Below are 19152 nucleotides of genomic sequence, written 5' to 3'. Positions count from 1 at the left end.
GGGGGGGGGGCTATTGTAATGGTGATAGAGGGTATGGAGGGGAGGGGGGGGGGGGAATGGGAGGCTTGATGAGCTTCGGTTTCTTTTTCTCTTCCTGCAAGTCAGCTCCACCTGTTCCAACGGTGAGACCACGCCGACCAATGGAAAGCAGCACGCGACAGTGACCTCACACCGTTTTTACTGTCATGTCTGGTTCACCAGAAGCTGAAATAATGAGTGCACTGACGTCACAGAGCTGATTAACTGATCAAAAATGTCTTTGATCAAGGCAAATATTAGCCCGAAAGCTTTGTCAGTTCCAGCTGCGGAAAACGAAAAACGATGCATTTCTATGATTTTATATCAGAATAGGTGGATGTAAATCTAAACTTTATTAGTTTCAGACTGTTAGTAGGAAAAACAAACAAACAAAAAAAAACAATTTAACGATGTAACTTTGGGTTCTTGATGAGTGTTTTTGGACAAATTATCTGCATTTTGCTTCCTGACATAGAAAGAAATCAGATAAAACAATAAAGCTGCAAAAATGAGTTAAGTCTTCTATTAAAAGTGATTCTGACCTCTCAAATATGCATTTTATCTGTCTTTTTCTTTGTCTTTAATGATTGTAAATGTAAAACATATTTAAAGACATTACCTTGAGGTTCTGGGAAATCTTTTTTTTCATCTATTTCCTGATATTTAATAGCTAGATTCATCAATAATTCAAGTCAACTATTGCCAGATTACTTGATATTGCAAATGAATGTTATTTGCCGCCTCGAATTAATAAAAATAATTAATATTTTAGTGACCTACGTTTCAAATAAGAAAAAGAACTACAGGCATGGCTTTTTAAAAAAAAATATAAAACCCAAAAGTTATATGCCCATAAAAAGGCACATAAGTCACTTTTAACGTTAAAAAGCAAAGACTGAACCAAGATAAAGTTAAGACCTGATATTATAGATTATATTAAAGTACAAACAGGATTCTTCGTGTTAAACCCATTTATATACAGTCCATGTGTTTAAGGATCATTTTATGTTTGTGTTGAGGCTGTGCTTATAGTGTTAAACTAATGCAGTGCTGCCCTCTAGTGGAGATGATCCTAAATAAAATCTATATATACTATCAGCTGTGCTCCAAACATCATGGTCCTCTCTGAAACTGAAACAGACTGAGGCTAAAACATAACAAAATATTAAGTTAAATGAATGACTATTGTTTTGAAAAATAGAAGTGCATTCAGTACTTTTTAAAGACTTTTAAGTTCCTCCATAACATTCACAGTGAAAAATAAAATCCATTTGGATTATTTCTTATTGGCTGCTGGTGATTAAAAACAACAACATCTCAGTTCTGCAAAAATACCAGAATCTGTCATATCATCTGTCATCAAAATTCACACTAGAGCGAGACACGGTTGAAGGGGAATTTAATCTAAAAGATGAACTTTTACAAACTGTTAACATTTAACCTTTATCCTTTGTCAGAACATGTATATGTGTCATTTTGTTTTCTTCTTCCACAGGTATTGCAATACTCGAAAGAAACAGGATTGAGTCAAATTAATTTACTTCACTGAATTGGTATAACCTGTTTTTTATTATTTATTAATATATATTTTTGTTTTTATTATTAATTTATCTTTTTAATCAATTTATTTATCAATTTATTTATTTGTTTCTTCTTCTGCTCCACTCCTATACGGTAGGTGGCGGTAATGCACCTTTTCGCTGGATGCCGTTCGCCATAAAACGCAGAAGAAGAAGAAGAAACGGTAGAAACAGCAGAAGAAGAAGCGGGTCGTTGTTTACCTCGCCGTCCTCCCCGACAGGCTCATGCTGTCCCGGCCGGTCCAACCCACCTGCGGCTGCTGACGGAGTGGAGGACACCGACTCGGTTCCCGTGTCTGCTCCGGTCTGACAGGTCAGTTCTTAGTTTGTTCGGAACCGTCGGAACAACTTACAGACTTAGTTTAATCAGCTGTTAGCGACGTTAGCAGGTTAGCTTCGGTGCTCGTTTCCGAGGTGACCTCTGGAGCTCCAACATCTGGTTTATTTTCATTATCGGGGTCATTTTAGTTGGGCTGTGGGACATATTCATATTTTATCATATTGAAAAGCATAAAACTCAGTGTTTTGGATCATGTAATATTGTGATTATGGCATGTTTGTTGTCTTTTTCTGGTTTTTAAAGTCATTTTCCTGAAGTTTCCAGACTGTAAACCTGCAAAGTGCCACTTGGAGGATCCTGGTTTCTCTGGTTTAAAAAAAAAAAAAAAAAAAGTTTTAGTCATTCAACAAAGACGGCAGCCTGGAAGCAACATGCTGGATCGGAAGCAGCAAAAAAAAAGAAAGCCTCAAATATAAAATCGGTGTCGTATCTTTGTCCCCCAGTTTTCCCGAACACCCCCGATGATTGTCTGCCAGTTCACCTGCAGAGCCGTGAGAAACTCTCACCTGCCTGCCCACCTGAGAAACTCTCACCTGCCCGCCCACCTGAGAGGTCCTCGGGGCAGCCGAGACATGGCCCGACCCAGTTCAGGTACCCTCCGGTTCTTTTTCATAGTTCTTCCTGCCACAAAATCCATGAATGTGTTTTTTTGGTTGTTTTTTTTTGGCAGTATTTGAGTGGTTGTTTGTTTTTTGTGTTTCAGACCTGGCAGCGTTCAGGGAGGTTTTCTCCAAAGCCGACCGCATCGCCATCATCACCGGGGCGGGGGTGAGCGCAGAGAGCGGCGTCCCCACCTTCAGAGGAGCGGGAGGCTACTGGAGGAAATGGCAAGCGCAGGTAGGGAACGTACAGTTTGTTAGTTTAACGCAGAAACGTCGCATCTTTCTCCGTTTTTCTGGGTTGTTTGTCCACAAATATACGAGGTTCCCCGTTTTTGACTTGTTTTAGGAACTGGCCACGCCGGAGGCCTTCTCCCGAAACCCGTCCCGCGTGTGGGAGTTTTACCACTACCGGCGCCAGGTGATGCTCACCAAGGATCCCAACCCGGCTCACCTGGCCATCGCCGAGTGCGAGGAGCGTCTGAGCAGACGGGGGCGCCGCGTCACCGTCATCACCCAGAACGTGGACGAGCTGCACCGCCGGGCCGGATCCAAAGACATCCTGGAGATCCACGGTGAGCCGGGGAAAACGTGTCGGCGGTTCACGTCTAGATGGAAATATTAAAACTATTCTGAAAATCAACACGTTTCCATGCAAAAAAAAAAAAAAAAAGCAAAATTTGCTTGTGTTTTATGTTTATATTTTTGGGCTTTGGGCATTTTTACAGCATCGTTTTTTTGACTTTAGAGGGTTGTGATGATAATGAACTCTCTTTTGTATTATCTGCCCTTCTTTTTTTGTGGATCTACACATTATCGTTACCAGCTGACTAATTGTTTAGTCCATAAAATGTCATGAAATGATTTGACAAAAATCTTGATGAATAAAAAGCAGCTTCAACGAATGACTTTGATTGTTAAAACAGTTTTTGATTCATATTCTGTCATTAATTCATTTTTAATTGCAGGCAGCCTGTTTAAAACGCGCTGCATGAGCTGCGGTCATGAAGCGGCCAATTACAAGAGCCCCATCTGCGCCGCTCTGGAGGGCAAAGGGTAAGAGCCTCGGCCCGTATTGTTCTGTAAATTTGACCGTTTTCTTTTTTTGTTTTTGTCCTCGGCGGTATTAAAAAAAAAAAGAAAAGTGCGAGAGGAGATATCGCTCGTCGTCGTTCGAGCTTTAAAATGCCAGAGAGGACGGCGGCGGTCACATGTCAGCGAGGTAAATAACACCCGATGGACACGGCGGAGAAGAAATGTCACTTTAAAAGGCGCTTCGTCGCTTTGCTGACATTTTAAAATGGAGGTTTTTGATGGCTGACAAACGATTGAATTTAATCTCAGCTGTGAGAATAAATTAAAGAAATCAGGATTTCAAAATGTGTCTGTACCGAAGTTCTCACTGTTTTTCATTAGAGCACAGAAACAAGAATTTGTCACCATGGATACGCCTGTCTACTTGCAAACCACATCTACATGTGGGTACAAAATAAAGTGACCTGAACCTGGATTTTTTTTTTTTTTTTTTTTTTTTTTTTTTTTTTTTAAAAGAAATCATCACAAACTGGAGTACTGGTCTGAAAGTCCTGGTTCTGATCCGTCGACCCGCCCGACTCTGACTTCATCACTCTTTTGTATTTCGTTCTCCTGACCCGCTCACGTGTGCGTGTACTTTTTCACGCCCGGGCGAGGCAGAATGTGACATTGACACGGCGCCCTCGAGTGGACCGACGGGTGTGTGACGTGATCCTGGGCTGAAAAAGACACTTTAAAAAGCCACGCTGGAGTTTTTAGTAAAACGAAAACTGACAGTTCAGAAAATGTCCTTCAGTCAGATGAGACCAAATTAGCAGCTTTGTGGTGAGTCACATCCGCTGCTCGCCGCTCGGCGTCAGAGACTCTGTCTCGCGTCTCGTGTCTCTGCTCCAGCGACCGGATAACAACCCGAAACGGACGTCTAAAAATCACCCCGAGAAGGAAACGCTTTCCGACCGCTCCGAAGCGGCTCCTGCGAGAGTCAAAATATCAGCAGAGAAAAAGGGCAAATCTTTTTAAGACACCCGTCTGTGTCTCTTCCATTTTTTGGGGGGAAATGTTAAAACTCACCTGTGTGTAACTCGTCTCCTCAGAGCTCCGGATCCCGAGACGCACGAAGCCGAGATCCCGGTCCAGCAGCTGCCCAGGTACGACTCGCTGCTGCTGCTCTCGTGGCGCTCGGACTCCTTTCAGATGAGGTTATTTGTTTTGACGGTGTGTGTGTGTGTGTGTGTGTGTGTGTGTGTGTGTGTGTGTGTTTCTCTCTCAGGTGTGAGCAGGCAGGCTGTCACGGTCTCCTCAGACCAGCTGTGGTTTGGTTCGGAGAGACTCTGGACTCTGACATCCTCACCCAAGCAGAGACGGTGTTGGACAGCTGTGACCTCTGCCTCGTGGTGAGTGTGTGTGTGTGTGTGTGTGTGTGTGTGTGTGTGTGTGTGTGTGTGTGTGTGTGTGTGTGTGTGACAGAAAACACTACACAACCAACTACAGTGGCAAAACACAACAACAAAAAATCAGCAGCCCTGAAGTGCAAAACACAAACGTACAAAAAGGAAAACACCCCAAAAAAAAAAATTAGAAAAGCTTAAATACACACAAAAAAAACACAAGTAATTTTAATTATTTTTTTTTGCACATGCTGTTGAATTGAAGCTGTTGTGGATGTGGGTCGAGTATCAGTTTGTTCTAAAAGGAGCTCATTCAGCTGGTTTGGGTGGAGCTCAGCTATGTGACACGAGGAGCTCTCGGGGTGGGGGGGTGGGGGGAGGGGGGAGTTGGAGACCTGCTGGTGTAAATGTACTTCTTAAAACTCATACTTGGACTGTGAACACATGCAGAGAGAGATAATGAATAGAGGACGCTGAAGGAGAGTCCACAGAGTCTCACCTGTAGAGGGGAAATAAACAGGCTTTGTTGTGTAACGCTGCTTTGATACTTCGCTTCAGTATTTTGGAGAAATGTTCAAGTATTTGGTTTCTACTTTTTTACCTCCGTCCTCCCGCAGGTCGGCACTTCCTCGGTGGTGTATCCGGCGGCTATGTTTGCTCCCCAGGTGGCGGCCAGAGGCGTCCCCGTCGCTGAGTTCAACATGGAAAACACTCCGGCCACCATGCGCTTCAAGCACGTTTCATTTTCTTTCTCACACACACACTCACACACTCACACACACACACACACACACACACACACACACACACACACACACACACACACACACACACACACACACACACACGTATTTAACGTCGAAGCATTTCTGTAGATAACGTTTTTATTTTTGGGGGGGGGGGTTTCAGGTTCCACTTCCACGGCGCCTGTGGCTCCACGTTACCGCCGGCGCTCGCCGAGGACGAACAAAAGTGAAAGACGTCATCGCTGCCACAGACCGGACCTTCAAACACTGGAGGACTTTTACTGGTACAAAAAAAACAAAGTTCAGTTTAAGGAGCGCCCGACATGAATGATGTGTCTCGGCAAATATGACGATCTTTCCTTTTTTTTTTGTATTACATGGGATGAGAATAACTGATTTTTATTGCAGCAAATGTCGCCATGATGTCAAATCACTGCTCCTCTGAGCCTCTACTGTGAAACTGTGCTGTTTTATAAAAGCAGGAAGTTTATAGTTAAAAAAAAAGAAAAGAAAATTACAACCATTAAAAAAAATAAATAAATAAATATATATATATGTATATATATATATATACATATATATATATATACATATATATATATTTATATTGATGGAACATCAACAACTTCCTGACTCCTGTGACTGTTGGCTGTCTTGACAGTAGGGGGCAGTGTTGAGCTGCTGCTGTGGAGGTTTGCTGCCTCTAAAAACAGACCTCTTTCAAAAAGACTTGTGATCTCTGCCTGGGATTTGTGTTTGTTTGTTTGTTTGTTTGTTTGTGTGTGTGTGTCGCTGCAGTGTTGCCTGATATTTTCATGGACGCGTGATGAACATGATGCCTTCCAGTGGCAGTGAGTAAGCCCGAGTTAAACAAGCGTGTGTGTGCGTGTGTGCGTGTGCGTGTGCGTGTGTGTGTGTGTGTGTGTGTGTGTGTGTGTGTGTGTGTGTGTGCGCGCGTGTGCGTCCGCCTCAGCCGCTCGTGAGAGCAGGGTTTCTGTGTTTACCCCCATCTGAAGGATTCGTCACATGTATGTGAAGGTTTTGACACAACTGGAACGGCTCATGGATGCAAAAATAAATAAAATGCGAACTCATAAACTTGTGCAGAGCTTCCTCCGAGTGTGCGCGCGTGTGTGCGTGTGTGCGTGCGTGCGCGTGTGCGTGCGTGCACGTGTGCGCGTCCAGCATGATGCGCAAATAATTACGCGGCAGTCCGACTCGGAGAGGATCAGTGAGTTTCACTGCAGTCGGGGAGAGTAAAGTCCTCTACAGGCGCCGCTCTGCTTTCATAGAACGCCCCAAAGATGAGATTGAGCCTGACACTTTGCTGCTTGGCCACAACAGATTTACACACACACACACACACACACACACACACACACACACACATACTTTCATCGTTGCAACATGAACACACGCACACACTGCAAAGTGGCCAAGCCCAGTACTGTATTTCTGCCTATAATTTCAATTCAAATTAGTTTTAATTCAAATTTACTTTGTTTAAATAAAGAAAAGTCCATTATTATTATTACATGTGGTACAGTGTGTGTGTATATATATATGTATGTATGTATATATATATATATGTGTATATATATATGTATGTATGTGTATATATACAGTGTATATATATATGTCTTCTCTTCTGTAACTTCCTCTGGTGTCTGGTGTCGCCACGGTTTCTGTTTGTTGTGCAAACGTTTGGAGATGTTTCCAGGCAGCGGTGATGTGGCTGTAATCTCACCCCAGGTGAACAGTGATGCAGGTTTATTGGCGGCCTCGGTGAGGGATTAAAGCAGATCACAGCAAGAAAAAAACCTGTTTCAATTCTCGTCCGAGGCACCCGAGACGTGAAAAATTGTAGATCTATCCTTTAAAACCTTCTGCAGCTTGAACTTGAAGACAAGTCGTCTTCTGACACTTCGGAAAGAAGCAGTACAAATGTAAACCCGACAAAAACCACCGCAACAAAGGGGAAAGCAGCAAATCTTAAAGGAGTTCACAATTTTTGTGTCTTAAAAAAAAAAACCATAATCACATCCTAGTTTGTACATAAAATGAGTTATTGGCTGAGCTCCCGTCTAAACACCATCCCCGTCAACAGACGTGATTAATATCCTTCTAATCTGATGCTGATATTCATGTTAACATTTTCACTCCTCCGTCTCCTGCTTTCTCTCATCTCTACATCTGCCGTGTGTGCGTCCCTCCGTCTCTCCTCAGCTACGCCTCCATCACCTGCTCATTAGAGAGAAGATGATGGTCCGACGGTCCCCCGTGACTCCGCTCCAAAAATAACGGAGCCAATTTCCCGCCTGTTAGGCGGCGATTTCACACCAATCTGAGTTGTCCTGCCCAGCTCGGCCTGTCAGAGAGAGAGAGAGAGAAGGGAATCTATGAGAGGGAAGTAAATAAGGTGGAAAAGAAAAAGCAAAGCAATTGGAAGGAAAAAATGTAGGTCAGACTGTAATGTGTCTGAAAACACAAGCTCTTCATCCTATAAACACGCTGCCACTCGTCACTCGGTTGATTTTCTCGGGATCTAAAGGTTCGCCCCTATAAAACACAAAAATGTAGTTTTTATATTCTTAGAAGGGTTTTTTCTTAAAAGTAAAACTGTTTTTATAGACTATGTAAAAGTGGACGAAGCTTCCGGGGTCAATGCCTTTAACTGCAATACCGCCGAGGGGCCACTAGGGGGCTCAGCTCCAAACAAGCCTCCGTAGACTCCCATTCAACTTCTCATGAAGTTCTCATGCCGTCCTTAGCGGAAGTCACTCCTTCAGAAAGTTGAATTTAATCGCAACTTTATTTATTTATTTAATATTTATTTGTAGAGGGGAAAGCCTGATTACGTCAGCGTTTTATAGATCAATTGATGATCAAAACGTTTCATCTCTTAAGAACACGGCGATGATGTGATATTATTATTATTATTGTTATTCCTGTCCAAAATTGTTATCGTCCAACAGTTCTTCACATTAAAATGGTTCTTTTATGTAAATTTAGTACAAATTATCTCCACTTAACTGCGTGTGTGATAATGTGATGATAAAGAATAGTTTAAAAAGATGCTATAATCACATAAAACTACATTCAGGAGGCTTTTAAGCATCTAAAATATCAGTCAGTCGATCAGAGATGGAAAACCAGAGTGACTTCCTTCATAAAACGATGGCGAGGCGTCGCAATGAAAGAGAAGAATCACAGTACGGTTAATATCTCCCGTCAATGTCGCCGTGTCGCCAGCAACCACGTCAGTACGGTTACTGTCCTCCCCGCCGCAGCGCCTCTGGACACCACTTTTTACGAGCCGCGCGCCCCCCACGTGACCTCCGGCGGACAGGCGGGCCCCGTGTTGGGCCCCGTGTTTGTCCGCGACTCGAAGGGAGTGGAAACGGGTGTCGCGACGACTTCCCAGAAGTTCGTCAGGGCTTTTTATTTTGTACAAACATTTGGAAATATTTCACGAGTGTTTGTTCAGAATTATCACCCCGAGCCGCATGTTTGCCTTTCTGTATTTCTGTAGCTGTTAAGGTCGTTAAAAAAGGAGGGAAAATAAGATGCTAAGTAGAATTAGGTTGCGGGAGATCAGTATATTTAAAATAGCATTGAAAAAAAAAAGAAAAAGTGAATGGCTGCACAGAGGACTTTTGTCCTATTTTGATCAATGCTGATGTTCATGTTGCCACATCCCCGACGACGAGCTTCCTGCCAACACCAACGGGCCACCGAATGGACCATGCTTGATTAAATGTACAGTAAGAGTGTGTGCATGTATGAATAATTTGTCTCCCCACAAAATTGTCATTCAGCTGACAGAAATTCCAATTAGAGAACCCCCCCCCCCCCCCCAACCACCACCACCACCACCACCACCACCACTCTCCCCCCTATAACCTCCCGCCTCCTTCGCAAACTGGAGCGTCATATTTTATTCATTCGTTTGGCCAAACTGTGAAAGTGAATTAACTTTGAGCCACGACTCCACAGACGCACCTGCAACTCTGAGCTATCGATTTTTAATTCACGCTCAGGAAGACCGATACTTTATTCATTCTGGGCAGAGAGAAGAAAAAAACTACAAAAATAAACTTCAGCCAGCAGATCTGCAGTATGTGAAGGAAATGCAGTGTATTTTTTTTTTATTCTTAGATTCCCTCGTCTTGTGAGGACCTTGTGTAGATGCACATAGAAAGTTGAGGGAAGTCTCCAGGAGCAATCAGTTTGTTTATTTTTCACTTTAATGAAGCAGTTGTTGGACTCTATTGAGCCTCAAAGATTTTGGCCATGATCGCCACCACAAACCTTTAATATCACCGGGAATAAAACCCTGAAGACATCATTTAACTTTTCACGTGTAAAACAATCTTTATCCTTCATGAGCGTCTTCAGCAAACAAACAAAATTTACTTTGCAAAAGTCTTCTCACGTTCCAACAATGTCGTCATCTTACACAAATGTCCCCATTTCCCAACATGTCCTCATTTAGTAGAAATCTCCCCATTTCCCAACATGTCCTCATTTCACAAGATATCTTCATCTTTCCCAACATGTCCTCACTTAGCAAACATTTCCCCATTTTCCCAACACTCCCTCACTTAGCAGAACTTCCTTCGGAGCTCCTCGACATTTATAAAAAAGTAAACTAACATTATCCGTTGATTTAACGTTGACATTAATATAATTCAGATATCTTTTGTGTTTCCATCGGAGGGAATGAAACACTTCCAGGATTATTGTCGGCACTCCGTCTAAATTGTTCTCTGAATGTTTGCTGTATAAATATCACCGTATATTTATATGTGTGTAATTACACGTAGCATCTCCTCTGGAGCTGAAGCCGGACAGTCAACAGTGTCGTGGTGAACAAATGAGTGAATTATCTTCCGCACGTGTTGCGGTTCTTTTCTAAACAAAAAGAATATCTGTGCTGTATTTCTTGCTGGTTCATGGATCCTTTAGGAATCACTCCTTTGGGCGGTTTCTTCAAAATGTTTATAACTTTACGACATTTTGGAAGAATTTTTACAAAAACATGCCTGTCGATCGATTCCTTAAAGCTCACTTAAAATTTTGCGTGCTGTATTTCTGAGCACAACGTCGAGTCCAACGACCGGAGGTTTTTGGAGATAATCCAAAAGGTTTCAAGGACCGAAGAGTTTTTCTCGACTGCAGCTCGACAGACCTCTTTAGTCTCTTGTTCAGTTTTTATTTTGGTTTTACATGATTATATTCACTGCACTGTTTATTGTCAGAGTCCGCAGAGTTGAATGCCGGCTGGTTTTTTCGAGCAGCGATGAACGCGCCTACGCATCCCCGCCCCAACAGGAGGCAAAGTTCAGGCCCCCCAAAAAAAGCCATCTAGCTGTCAGAGGACGAACCGCTGAGTTCATTTAGTACGTTTACACAAGGTTTCTGCAGCGGTTCGTTGTGCATTTACATTGTTTGCATCTGTTTTGAACCCGAATCCTAACAAGGATTGAATTAAACCAATCAGCTTTTCTTTTTTTCTTTTTTTGTTTTGGACACATCGGTCCAACTGATGCATTGTTGAGATTTGGGCAAACTTTAATTTACCCCTTAACTTTTTGGTGGATAAATGTAAAGATATAAAACTCAACCAGCCTCGATAAGACGTCGGTATTTGAATCTCTGGTAACCCTTAGTTACGGCGTCGAACGCGTCGTCGTTTGAGATTCTCTTGCAGGTTGTTGTGTGTGCGTTTATGGACAATAATCGTTTAATAATCGTACCCAAAGACAGATGAGGTGGGACTCAGTCATATAAATGAAGTAAATAAACTAGAGCGGAGGTCATATTGCAAACATATCAACTGTTAAGTTTTTTTTTTTTTTTAGAAGTATTAAATATATTCATTTAATGTGTACATTTGTTGTATTAAGGTTTCAGGATCAGGTGGGGAGTGTGCGTGCGCCGTCTTTTTCTATATACGTTTTTATTCATTTTTTATTCGCCATCTGCTTCCGTGTGTGTGTGTGTGTGTGTGTGTGTGTGTGTGTGTGTGTGTGTGTGTGTGTGTGTGTGTGTGTGTGTGTACATCCTTACGTGTGTAATTGCGTGCGAACATACATGGATCTATATTTTCTCTCTGTGTTGGGTTGGCAGGGTTTAACTGAATTAAGATGACTGAGGCTGGTACTCTTCCCAATCGCCCCAGATTGAGCTTTTGGAGTGAAAATCCTCCAGAGAAGCTCTAATCCCCGACTGTCGGGAGCAATTTCTTTTCCGTAAGCAAAGCTTTCTCGCTCTATCTCTCTCTTGCTTGCTCCCTCTCTTGCTCCATCGCTCTATTTATAGCCCTCTTAAGCTGCTCTGTCTTCTACTGTTTACATTTAGAGCCCCCCCCCCCACCCCTCCACACACACTCTTTAGATTTAGAGCCCCCCCCCCCTCCCCTCCTTCCTCGCACTCCCACAGTCCTCCTCCCTCAGAAGAATTGAAAGCAGGAAATCTCTATTGACTATCATGCTCATATAAAGTAGGGGACGAGATGGACGGATAGAGAGATTTATGAGGAAGAGGGCGAGACAGATAGAGGTAGAGAGGAGGAAGAGGAGGGAGAGGAGGGAGAGGAGGGAGATGTGAAGTGACAAGCAGATCCGAATGTGTATTCCAGGCGGTCAGGCAAGCTGTCTGTGTTTGAGCAGACAGACTGCGATGAAGAGGAGGAAGAGGAGGAAGAGATTGTGTGTGTTATTGTGGTTTTTTTTGGAGGATACAGATGAAGCAGAGCACATCGTGTCCTGTTTAGTTTTTCCGGGAATTTGGGGGGCAGAGGGGGGTGGGATTTAAAAAGTAATGGTTTTGACATCTCGGGCAAATATGCTCATTTGTTTCAGTTCAGAGAGTTAAAGAGGAAGATGGATTCCCACTCTGTGTGTGTGTGTGTGTGTGTGTGTGTGTGTGTGTGTGTGTGTGTGTGTGTGTGTGTGTGTGTGTGTGTGTGTGTGTGTGTGATGTCCGGGAACCTTTTCGAGAAACTCAAAGTCCCCTCAGCTTTTTTTTATTTTTTATTTTTATCTGCGCTTCCACCAAAGAATGAAGCTCCATCAAAGAGACAACGTTTGTCTGACCTCTGACCTCTGACCTCATCTCTGACCTAATGTTAAAGGATTAGAGTTGGGATTTTCCTTTTTTTTAATTTTTTTTTATTATAGTCAACAAGTCCTATGAAAAGACTGAAACCACCAACATGTTTTGGTATTATTCATAAATATTATAACAGGACTTCTCAAACTGAATAAATACAACATGTAGAAACACTAAACTGCTCAGGGAGCTCAGTCTGGTTGGAACAAAGATATCTGATGAACAAAGATATCTGATGAACAAAGATATCTGATGAACAAAAAATATACACGGAGTCGTGTATTTTTACGATTTTAGTACCATGTCGTGTTAAAACCAAGATAGCCGACTACTCCAACTTTAAGTGCGTGACTCTCCGTGGTGTTACGGTACGGGGGCTCGGAGCGACCAAAAAGGACCAAAAGAGACCCGACTTCGCCAAAACGGGTCATTTAATATAACAAGTAGAAACTACATTATATTACATATTATATGAAACTCAATTCCAGTTCTATATTCCCATTGAGAAGGTGGAGGGATATTTCTAGTGATGAACAGGGTGTGATGTCATGATGATTTGTTCCAGATGTTCAGTTGACCAATCAGATCTCTGGGTCGTCAACTACTTGTTGTTTTAATCCATGTTTGAAGTTGTTTAGCGTGTTCGGGGGCGAGTTAAAGAACCGTGTGTTCAACGACGATGAAGGAAACATGTCGCCGGTTGTACAAGTGGTGTTTTTGTTTCATGTTTTTTTTTTTTGAACAACAGAGGGGGGACATCTGTCAGGCTTTAAGTGTCATCATTGGTTTTTGGTCTCTTCCTTGAGATTTGTTGGCAATAAGAGATATGAACTAATTACCATTAAATCAACTTCAAAAGGGGGGGACAAAAATAGGATTTCCTTCAGGACATCCACCACTTTGAACCGTCAACATCAGTCGTCCGAGGCTCCGTGTTTGTTTCTGTGGAGGTCAGCTTGCCCCCCTCCCCCCCCCTCCCCCGTCCCCCACCCCTTACAGCTGAGGAGCAGCACTTTAAGCTAACATTTAAACTCATTATGTAAATGCAAATCATCGGTTGTAGCGCAGACCCCCTGGGGGGCTTCTGGAGATGCTCAGACACAACTCGGGCTGGCAACACCGGCGCGCCGCGTTCACAATTCAAGTGCACAAACAAAAGCGACTTACGCGGACTTGCTTTGTGCTAATCTGTCAAGTTTTTTTTGTTTTTGTCCGCCCGCGGTAACGCGGCGGCGGTGATGGAAAGCAGTTATGTCTTCTTAATGTGACGCAGCCTCGTCCTCGCTGTGTTTTACGCTCGGCTGAGAGGCACGCTTCCACTTGTGTTTCCTGACTGGTGTCAATAACGTAATCAGATGTGGTGCCACACAGCTGCTCTACCTGCGAGAGTGTGTGTGTGTGTGTGTGTGTGTGTGTGTGTGTGTGTGTGTGTGTGTGTGTGTGTGTGTGTGTGTGTGAGAGAGAGAGAGAAGGGAATACAGTGCAGCGTTAAAGCAGACAGACAGTGATGTCTCCAGTGCATCAGATTTTAAATGAAATGGGTTTTATTGGGGGATAAATGCTGTTTAGTTCATTTTATGTAAAAAGTGTAGGAAGTCTAAAGTGGATGTGTTGTCAAAAAAAAAAAAATCTAACGGAAGCTGCAAAACAAACGGTTTCGCTGACCTCGAAATCATCTTCGTATTGGACGAATCCACGTCCGGTGCTGTCTGTCAACAGGCGACATAAACTAAGCAGTTAGTTTTTTGGGGCTATTAAATTAGAGACGGTTCAGTGTTTGGAAAACGATAAAGCGGAGAAGCTGTTTTGAAGGTCATTACCCGGGGGAAAAAAAGTTTGTTGAATCGACGTTGGCTCGTACAAAGCGAAGACGGTAGTGAACTGTAAAACTGGGGGAATTTGTTTGTGGAAAAGCATCAAAATACATCAGTTATTGCAAATATTACAGGGACAGGTGGATTTTTTGGGGGTGAATTCTGGATACTGAACTCCGAAACTTTTATGTTTCTGACTGAATTACGTCGGTGCTATTTTTGGCAGATAGCGCGCGAGGTGTTGAGGGAACTTCGGTAAACTGTACTAGCTTTGTGTGTGGCCTTCAGGGGACTACTGTGAAAAAAACCTGGGTTACACTCTCCCCCTCTAAACTGCATGAAAACTAAATCATAATGTGGAATTTAATATTCTTTTTCTTTAAAAAAAACACATTATAAAATGAGTATTGGGGGGGAAATAAGTATCATTCAGGAACTGGTATCAAAATCAAGCAACTGGTATGTAAATTTTTGATCAATCCTGAGCCCCCGGCTAGAAACCCTGTTCGCATTAAGATTCAATTAACCAATCAGAGACCAGTAGGAGGGGTTAGAGGTGGTTCCAACAATCAAACGACTGGAAAACGATCCTTAAGGGAGGCGAGAACAGACTCGGGTATTAATGCAGTTAAATTCGGGGTCCGGTAACTCAGGAGGTGTAACAGAAGGAGCGATTACATACAAAGTCAATGCAAAGAGTTGAAGATATTTAACTTTAAGTCACACGATTGGTCTGAATACAACATAAGAGTCCAAAAGTTCCTACTTGACCTCAACTTAAAACACGTGAGCCGTGTCGACGACCATCATGAGGTTATTGAGTTTAAGTTGTTGCAGCACCTCTCGGCTGTCCATCAGCTCCTCCTCTGACCTGCACTCATCGATTGGGATCAATAATTCACGCCGCCGCTTTAATATTTGATGCGCGGAGCCGTAATCTGTCGGGGGATAAGTGCCGGTGTTAAGTGTGAAAGTTCACACCGCCTCGCGCTGGTAATGAGCATTTGTAATTTCGTCCCCCCAAAAACCGCCGCTGAATATTTGATGAAGTCGACCTCCAGGCCGCGGTCGCCTTCTCGCTGCCGCCGGCCGCTGCCGCATTGATCACCTGCTACTCACCCTCACCTGGAAATAATGAAAGTATCGAACCGCACCGGCAGAGCAGGTATAGTACAAGATAAAAAAAGACTTTAAAAGTCGTGTTAGCATCAGGACCGGAGGGCTGAAACCTTCATCACAGACTTCACTGGCTTTATTCTTCCAGAAGAACTTCATGAAGGTGCAGAAATGATTTTTGAAGTTAAAACTGATCAATTTAGTCCTCTCGGAACAAGAAGATCGCTTCTTAGAGAAAACACAAATATCCGACCCTGCAGGAAATCACGATCTCGCCGTCATAATAATTAAAAGGAAAATTCAAGCAATGGAGCTCGCGATCTTGCAAAATTACACCGTTGTTGTTGTTGTTTTTTGCAAAAAATGTTGTCAACAGGTGTAAACTAGCCTCTACAAACAAAACTCGCTGTATTAACACCAAAAATAACTCCTCATTATTAAAGTGGCGTGGCTCCGCCCCCTCTCTCCTCTCACCATCAAAACAAACAGCTGCTCGCTAACGGGAGGAACAACAGGAAGTGACGGGGCTTGTGGGAAATGTAGTTTTATCGTGGAAACGAGGAATATCTGAAATTAGATTATACACATCTCCAGCTGCGCTTTGTTTTTGTACTTAGTCTGTGCTGATTTAATATAAATAAATAATAAATAAAAAAAGATTTGAGGCTTATTTTGACAGCATGTATTTTTTTTTTAAATATATATTTTTGTAACTTTGAGCCCCATGAATCTCAGTTTAAATAATACATTAAAAAAAAAAAAAAAAGATTATAAGTAAAATATTTCAGTGATGTGCAATGCTTATTATCATGGAAAAGTTATGAAATATTAGTCTTTAAGAAATAGTTGTTTAAAAGAAAATCACAAACTTGGAATTTCTGCTAATTTCCGCATTTTACTGCTAAAAATTCAAAAAAAAAAGACACAGAATCAAACATTTTTGTACGTGAACACCTTCGAGCAGCCTGAACACTGTCAGTCAGCCTTTCACTCTCACAGTTATTGTTTAGTTTTATATTCTTGTATGGATTGTAGTGTCGTTTGTAGTGAAATCTGCAGCCTGAAGTATTTTTTTCTCTCTTTTCAGTCAGCGTGTCGACGCGTTCAGACGCTGAAGTTTCTACTGAAGCGTTTGATCTTCCTCTGACTCACGTTTGGGATCCTTCCCAGATGTTTGAACAGCTGTGACGCAGAGCAAAAGTGAACGTTCATCTCTCGTATGTAGATTTTAATGCAGCTTTTAGCCTGCAGATCTGTGCTGAATGGTGGGGTGATAAAGGGAGGATAAATCCCGTTGTGTGATTTGTGATTGAAACAATTGTGCTTTTTTTCTTTTTTAATTTATGCCGAGAAACGAGTATGAGCTGAAAAAAAAAAAATCCATTTACCTTCCCAATTGAGAGAAATCCCACCAGGATGACCCTAATCCCACTCTGAGGTCCGCTGTGACTTTACACGCTCCCTAAAAGCAAAAGCAGCATGGGAAAAAGTCATTAGGTCGACGCCGGCTGCTCCACGGGGGAATTATTACAGTCATCATCTGCCATATGGTGGAGTATTATTCAGTGGGAGGCGTCGGGAGAGTTAAACTGTTGATTTCAGCGAGGAACAGTTTAGTCCGTTCAATCCTTTATTACCTTTTAGTATCACAATTGGGTTTTTTGGTGGATTTTTTTTTTCTTTTTTTCATCATTCACTTGGATTCATCTGGAAATGTATCGCATTCATATTTGTAATCATGTTCATGTAAAAAAATAAACTGACAATCTGGCAGGCTTTTTTTAAACTTTCAAAGACGCAACTGGTGCCACATGAAAGATTTCTGATGAACTGTGTGTGTGTGTGTGTGTGTGTGTGTGTGTGTGTGTGTGTGTGTGTGTGTGTGTGTATTTAAATGATAGCTGCACTGGAAATGTTTTTCAGCTTCCCTCCGACGTCTCTTGCTGAGGGAGATGAGAGAAGCTGACACACAGAATTAAAAATATCTCTCAATAACACTCCCACACACACACGGCAACCCAAGAGCCCCCCCCCCCCCCCACACACACACACACTTTAACACAGCCTACTGCTCAACACTCTTTTTTTTTTTTTTTCTGTGTGTGTCTCGCTCGTCTTTTTCATTTCCCCTCTCGTGCATATGGATGCATACGTGCAATCTGTTGGCTGTTGTTCACTTAAAAAAACAACAACAACAACAACAACACGTTGAAGCAACAGTGGCGTGTCGAAGACATCTTTTGATGATTTTATTAGTATTTTGACCTGATTTTTTTCTGCATTTCTTTTTCTTTTTTCAGAATGAATGCGTTTTGCAGCAGATCGTGTTTCCAGAAGGTTTCGTGAGGTCCTTCAGCGGTTGTGAAAATAGCAGCGTTTGCTGGAGCTTCGTGTTCCCCTCCTGTCCTCCACAGGAAAAGCATCATGGAGCTAATTGTGTTTGTTTGAATGGCAGCGAACAGGTTTATTCATGAATCAGACAACACTGAAGCAGCTTCCCGAGCCCTGAAGGAGGGCATTCATGGACGCACAGAAGAGCCCAGTTTCTCATTTATCTGTCCCCGTGTCTCCCTGCCAACTGGCTCCCATCTCTCTCTCTCTCTCTCACACACACACACACACACACACACACACACACACACACACACACACACACACACACACTCTCAGGTCCATGACCAGGACATCACCTGGCTGTGATTACCGGAGCGGGTCGCCTGGCAAATCAAAGCTACAATCTCTGGGTCACCTGGTCTGAGGCGGTGCTAGACTCACTCTGACATTTTCAAAGTTTATAATGAATTTATGGATTTACCCCCCGCCCCCCCCCCGCCCCCCTCCATCCCTCTCTACCCCGTACACACACCCCCCCACCCCCACCCCCTCCTCACCCCGTGTGTGTTTTCTCCCCCTGCCGTGGTTCGGTCACCTCTCTGAAGCTGTCCATCCAGCGCCGCCCCGTTTCCTTCATGTTAGAGCCTCAATTTGGAGAAATGTCAGCGAGCACAATGAGCCGGCAGGGGCAGGGCGCTGTGTCACCGCGGCACCGACGGACACACAACACATCAGCTGCAGCTCATCATCATCATCATCATCATCATCATCATCTCAGACCACCTGAAAGAGGAAAGTCACACAGAGAGAGAGAGAGAGAGAGAGCTGGGGTGTCAGATTGGGAAACACCTCAGCGGCATATCGGTCACAACTGCTAGCCTTACTTGCTCGCTCTGTTGCCATGGCAACGGGGGTGTGGGAGGGGGGGGGGGGCGACTCAGGCATCCTGGATGGAGGGATGGTCCAAAAAAATCTGCAGCTGTCACTTACTTCAGGAGGCAGAGAAATGGAAGCTGGTGTGTGCAATGTGTGTGTGTGTGTGTGTGTGTGTGTGTGTGTGTGTGTG

The 19152-nt window shown here is 43.2% G+C and overlaps 1 protein-coding gene and 2 long non-coding RNA genes across 3 annotated transcripts; 2 read left to right on the top strand and 1 right to left on the bottom strand.

Moving 5' to 3' along the window:
* Positions 1 to 1710: 1710 nt before the first annotated feature.
* LOC138200359 (NAD-dependent protein deacylase sirtuin-5, mitochondrial-like) lies at positions 1711 to 6804 on the top strand. Its single transcript, XM_069152951.1, has 9 exons — positions 1711 to 1911; positions 2382 to 2529; positions 2642 to 2775; positions 2887 to 3112; positions 3506 to 3593; positions 4667 to 4720; positions 4843 to 4966; positions 5578 to 5693; positions 5870 to 6804. The coding sequence occupies exons 2-9, from the start codon at positions 2400 to 2402 to the stop codon at positions 5934 to 5936; spliced, it is 939 nt and encodes a 312-aa protein (XP_069009052.1). The 5' UTR covers positions 1711 to 1911; positions 2382 to 2399; the 3' UTR covers positions 5937 to 6804.
* A 493-nt stretch (positions 6805 to 7297) lies between these two features.
* On the bottom strand, positions 7298 to 18872 carry LOC138200362 (uncharacterized). Its single transcript, XR_011178398.1, has 3 exons — positions 18644 to 18872; positions 17141 to 17214; positions 7298 to 8074 (listed from the first exon to the last, which is right to left on the bottom strand). It is a non-coding gene; the product is annotated as an uncharacterized lncRNA (long non-coding RNA).
* On the top strand, positions 9663 to 17523 carry LOC138200361 (uncharacterized). The gene is made up of 2 exons (XR_011178397.1): positions 9663 to 11960; positions 16840 to 17523. It is a non-coding gene; the product is annotated as an uncharacterized lncRNA (long non-coding RNA).
* Positions 18873 to 19152: the final 280 nt, after the last annotated feature.

This window comes from Embiotoca jacksoni, unplaced genomic scaffold, assembly GCF_022577435.1.
Source record: "Embiotoca jacksoni isolate LCO1_2020_lvr unplaced genomic scaffold, fEmbJac1.0.p SCAF_19, whole genome shotgun sequence".
NCBI lineage: Eukaryota > Metazoa > Chordata > Actinopteri > Embiotocidae > Embiotoca > Embiotoca jacksoni.
Note: the sequence above shows the minus strand (reverse complement) of the source record. Positions and strands in the feature narration are given on the sequence as shown.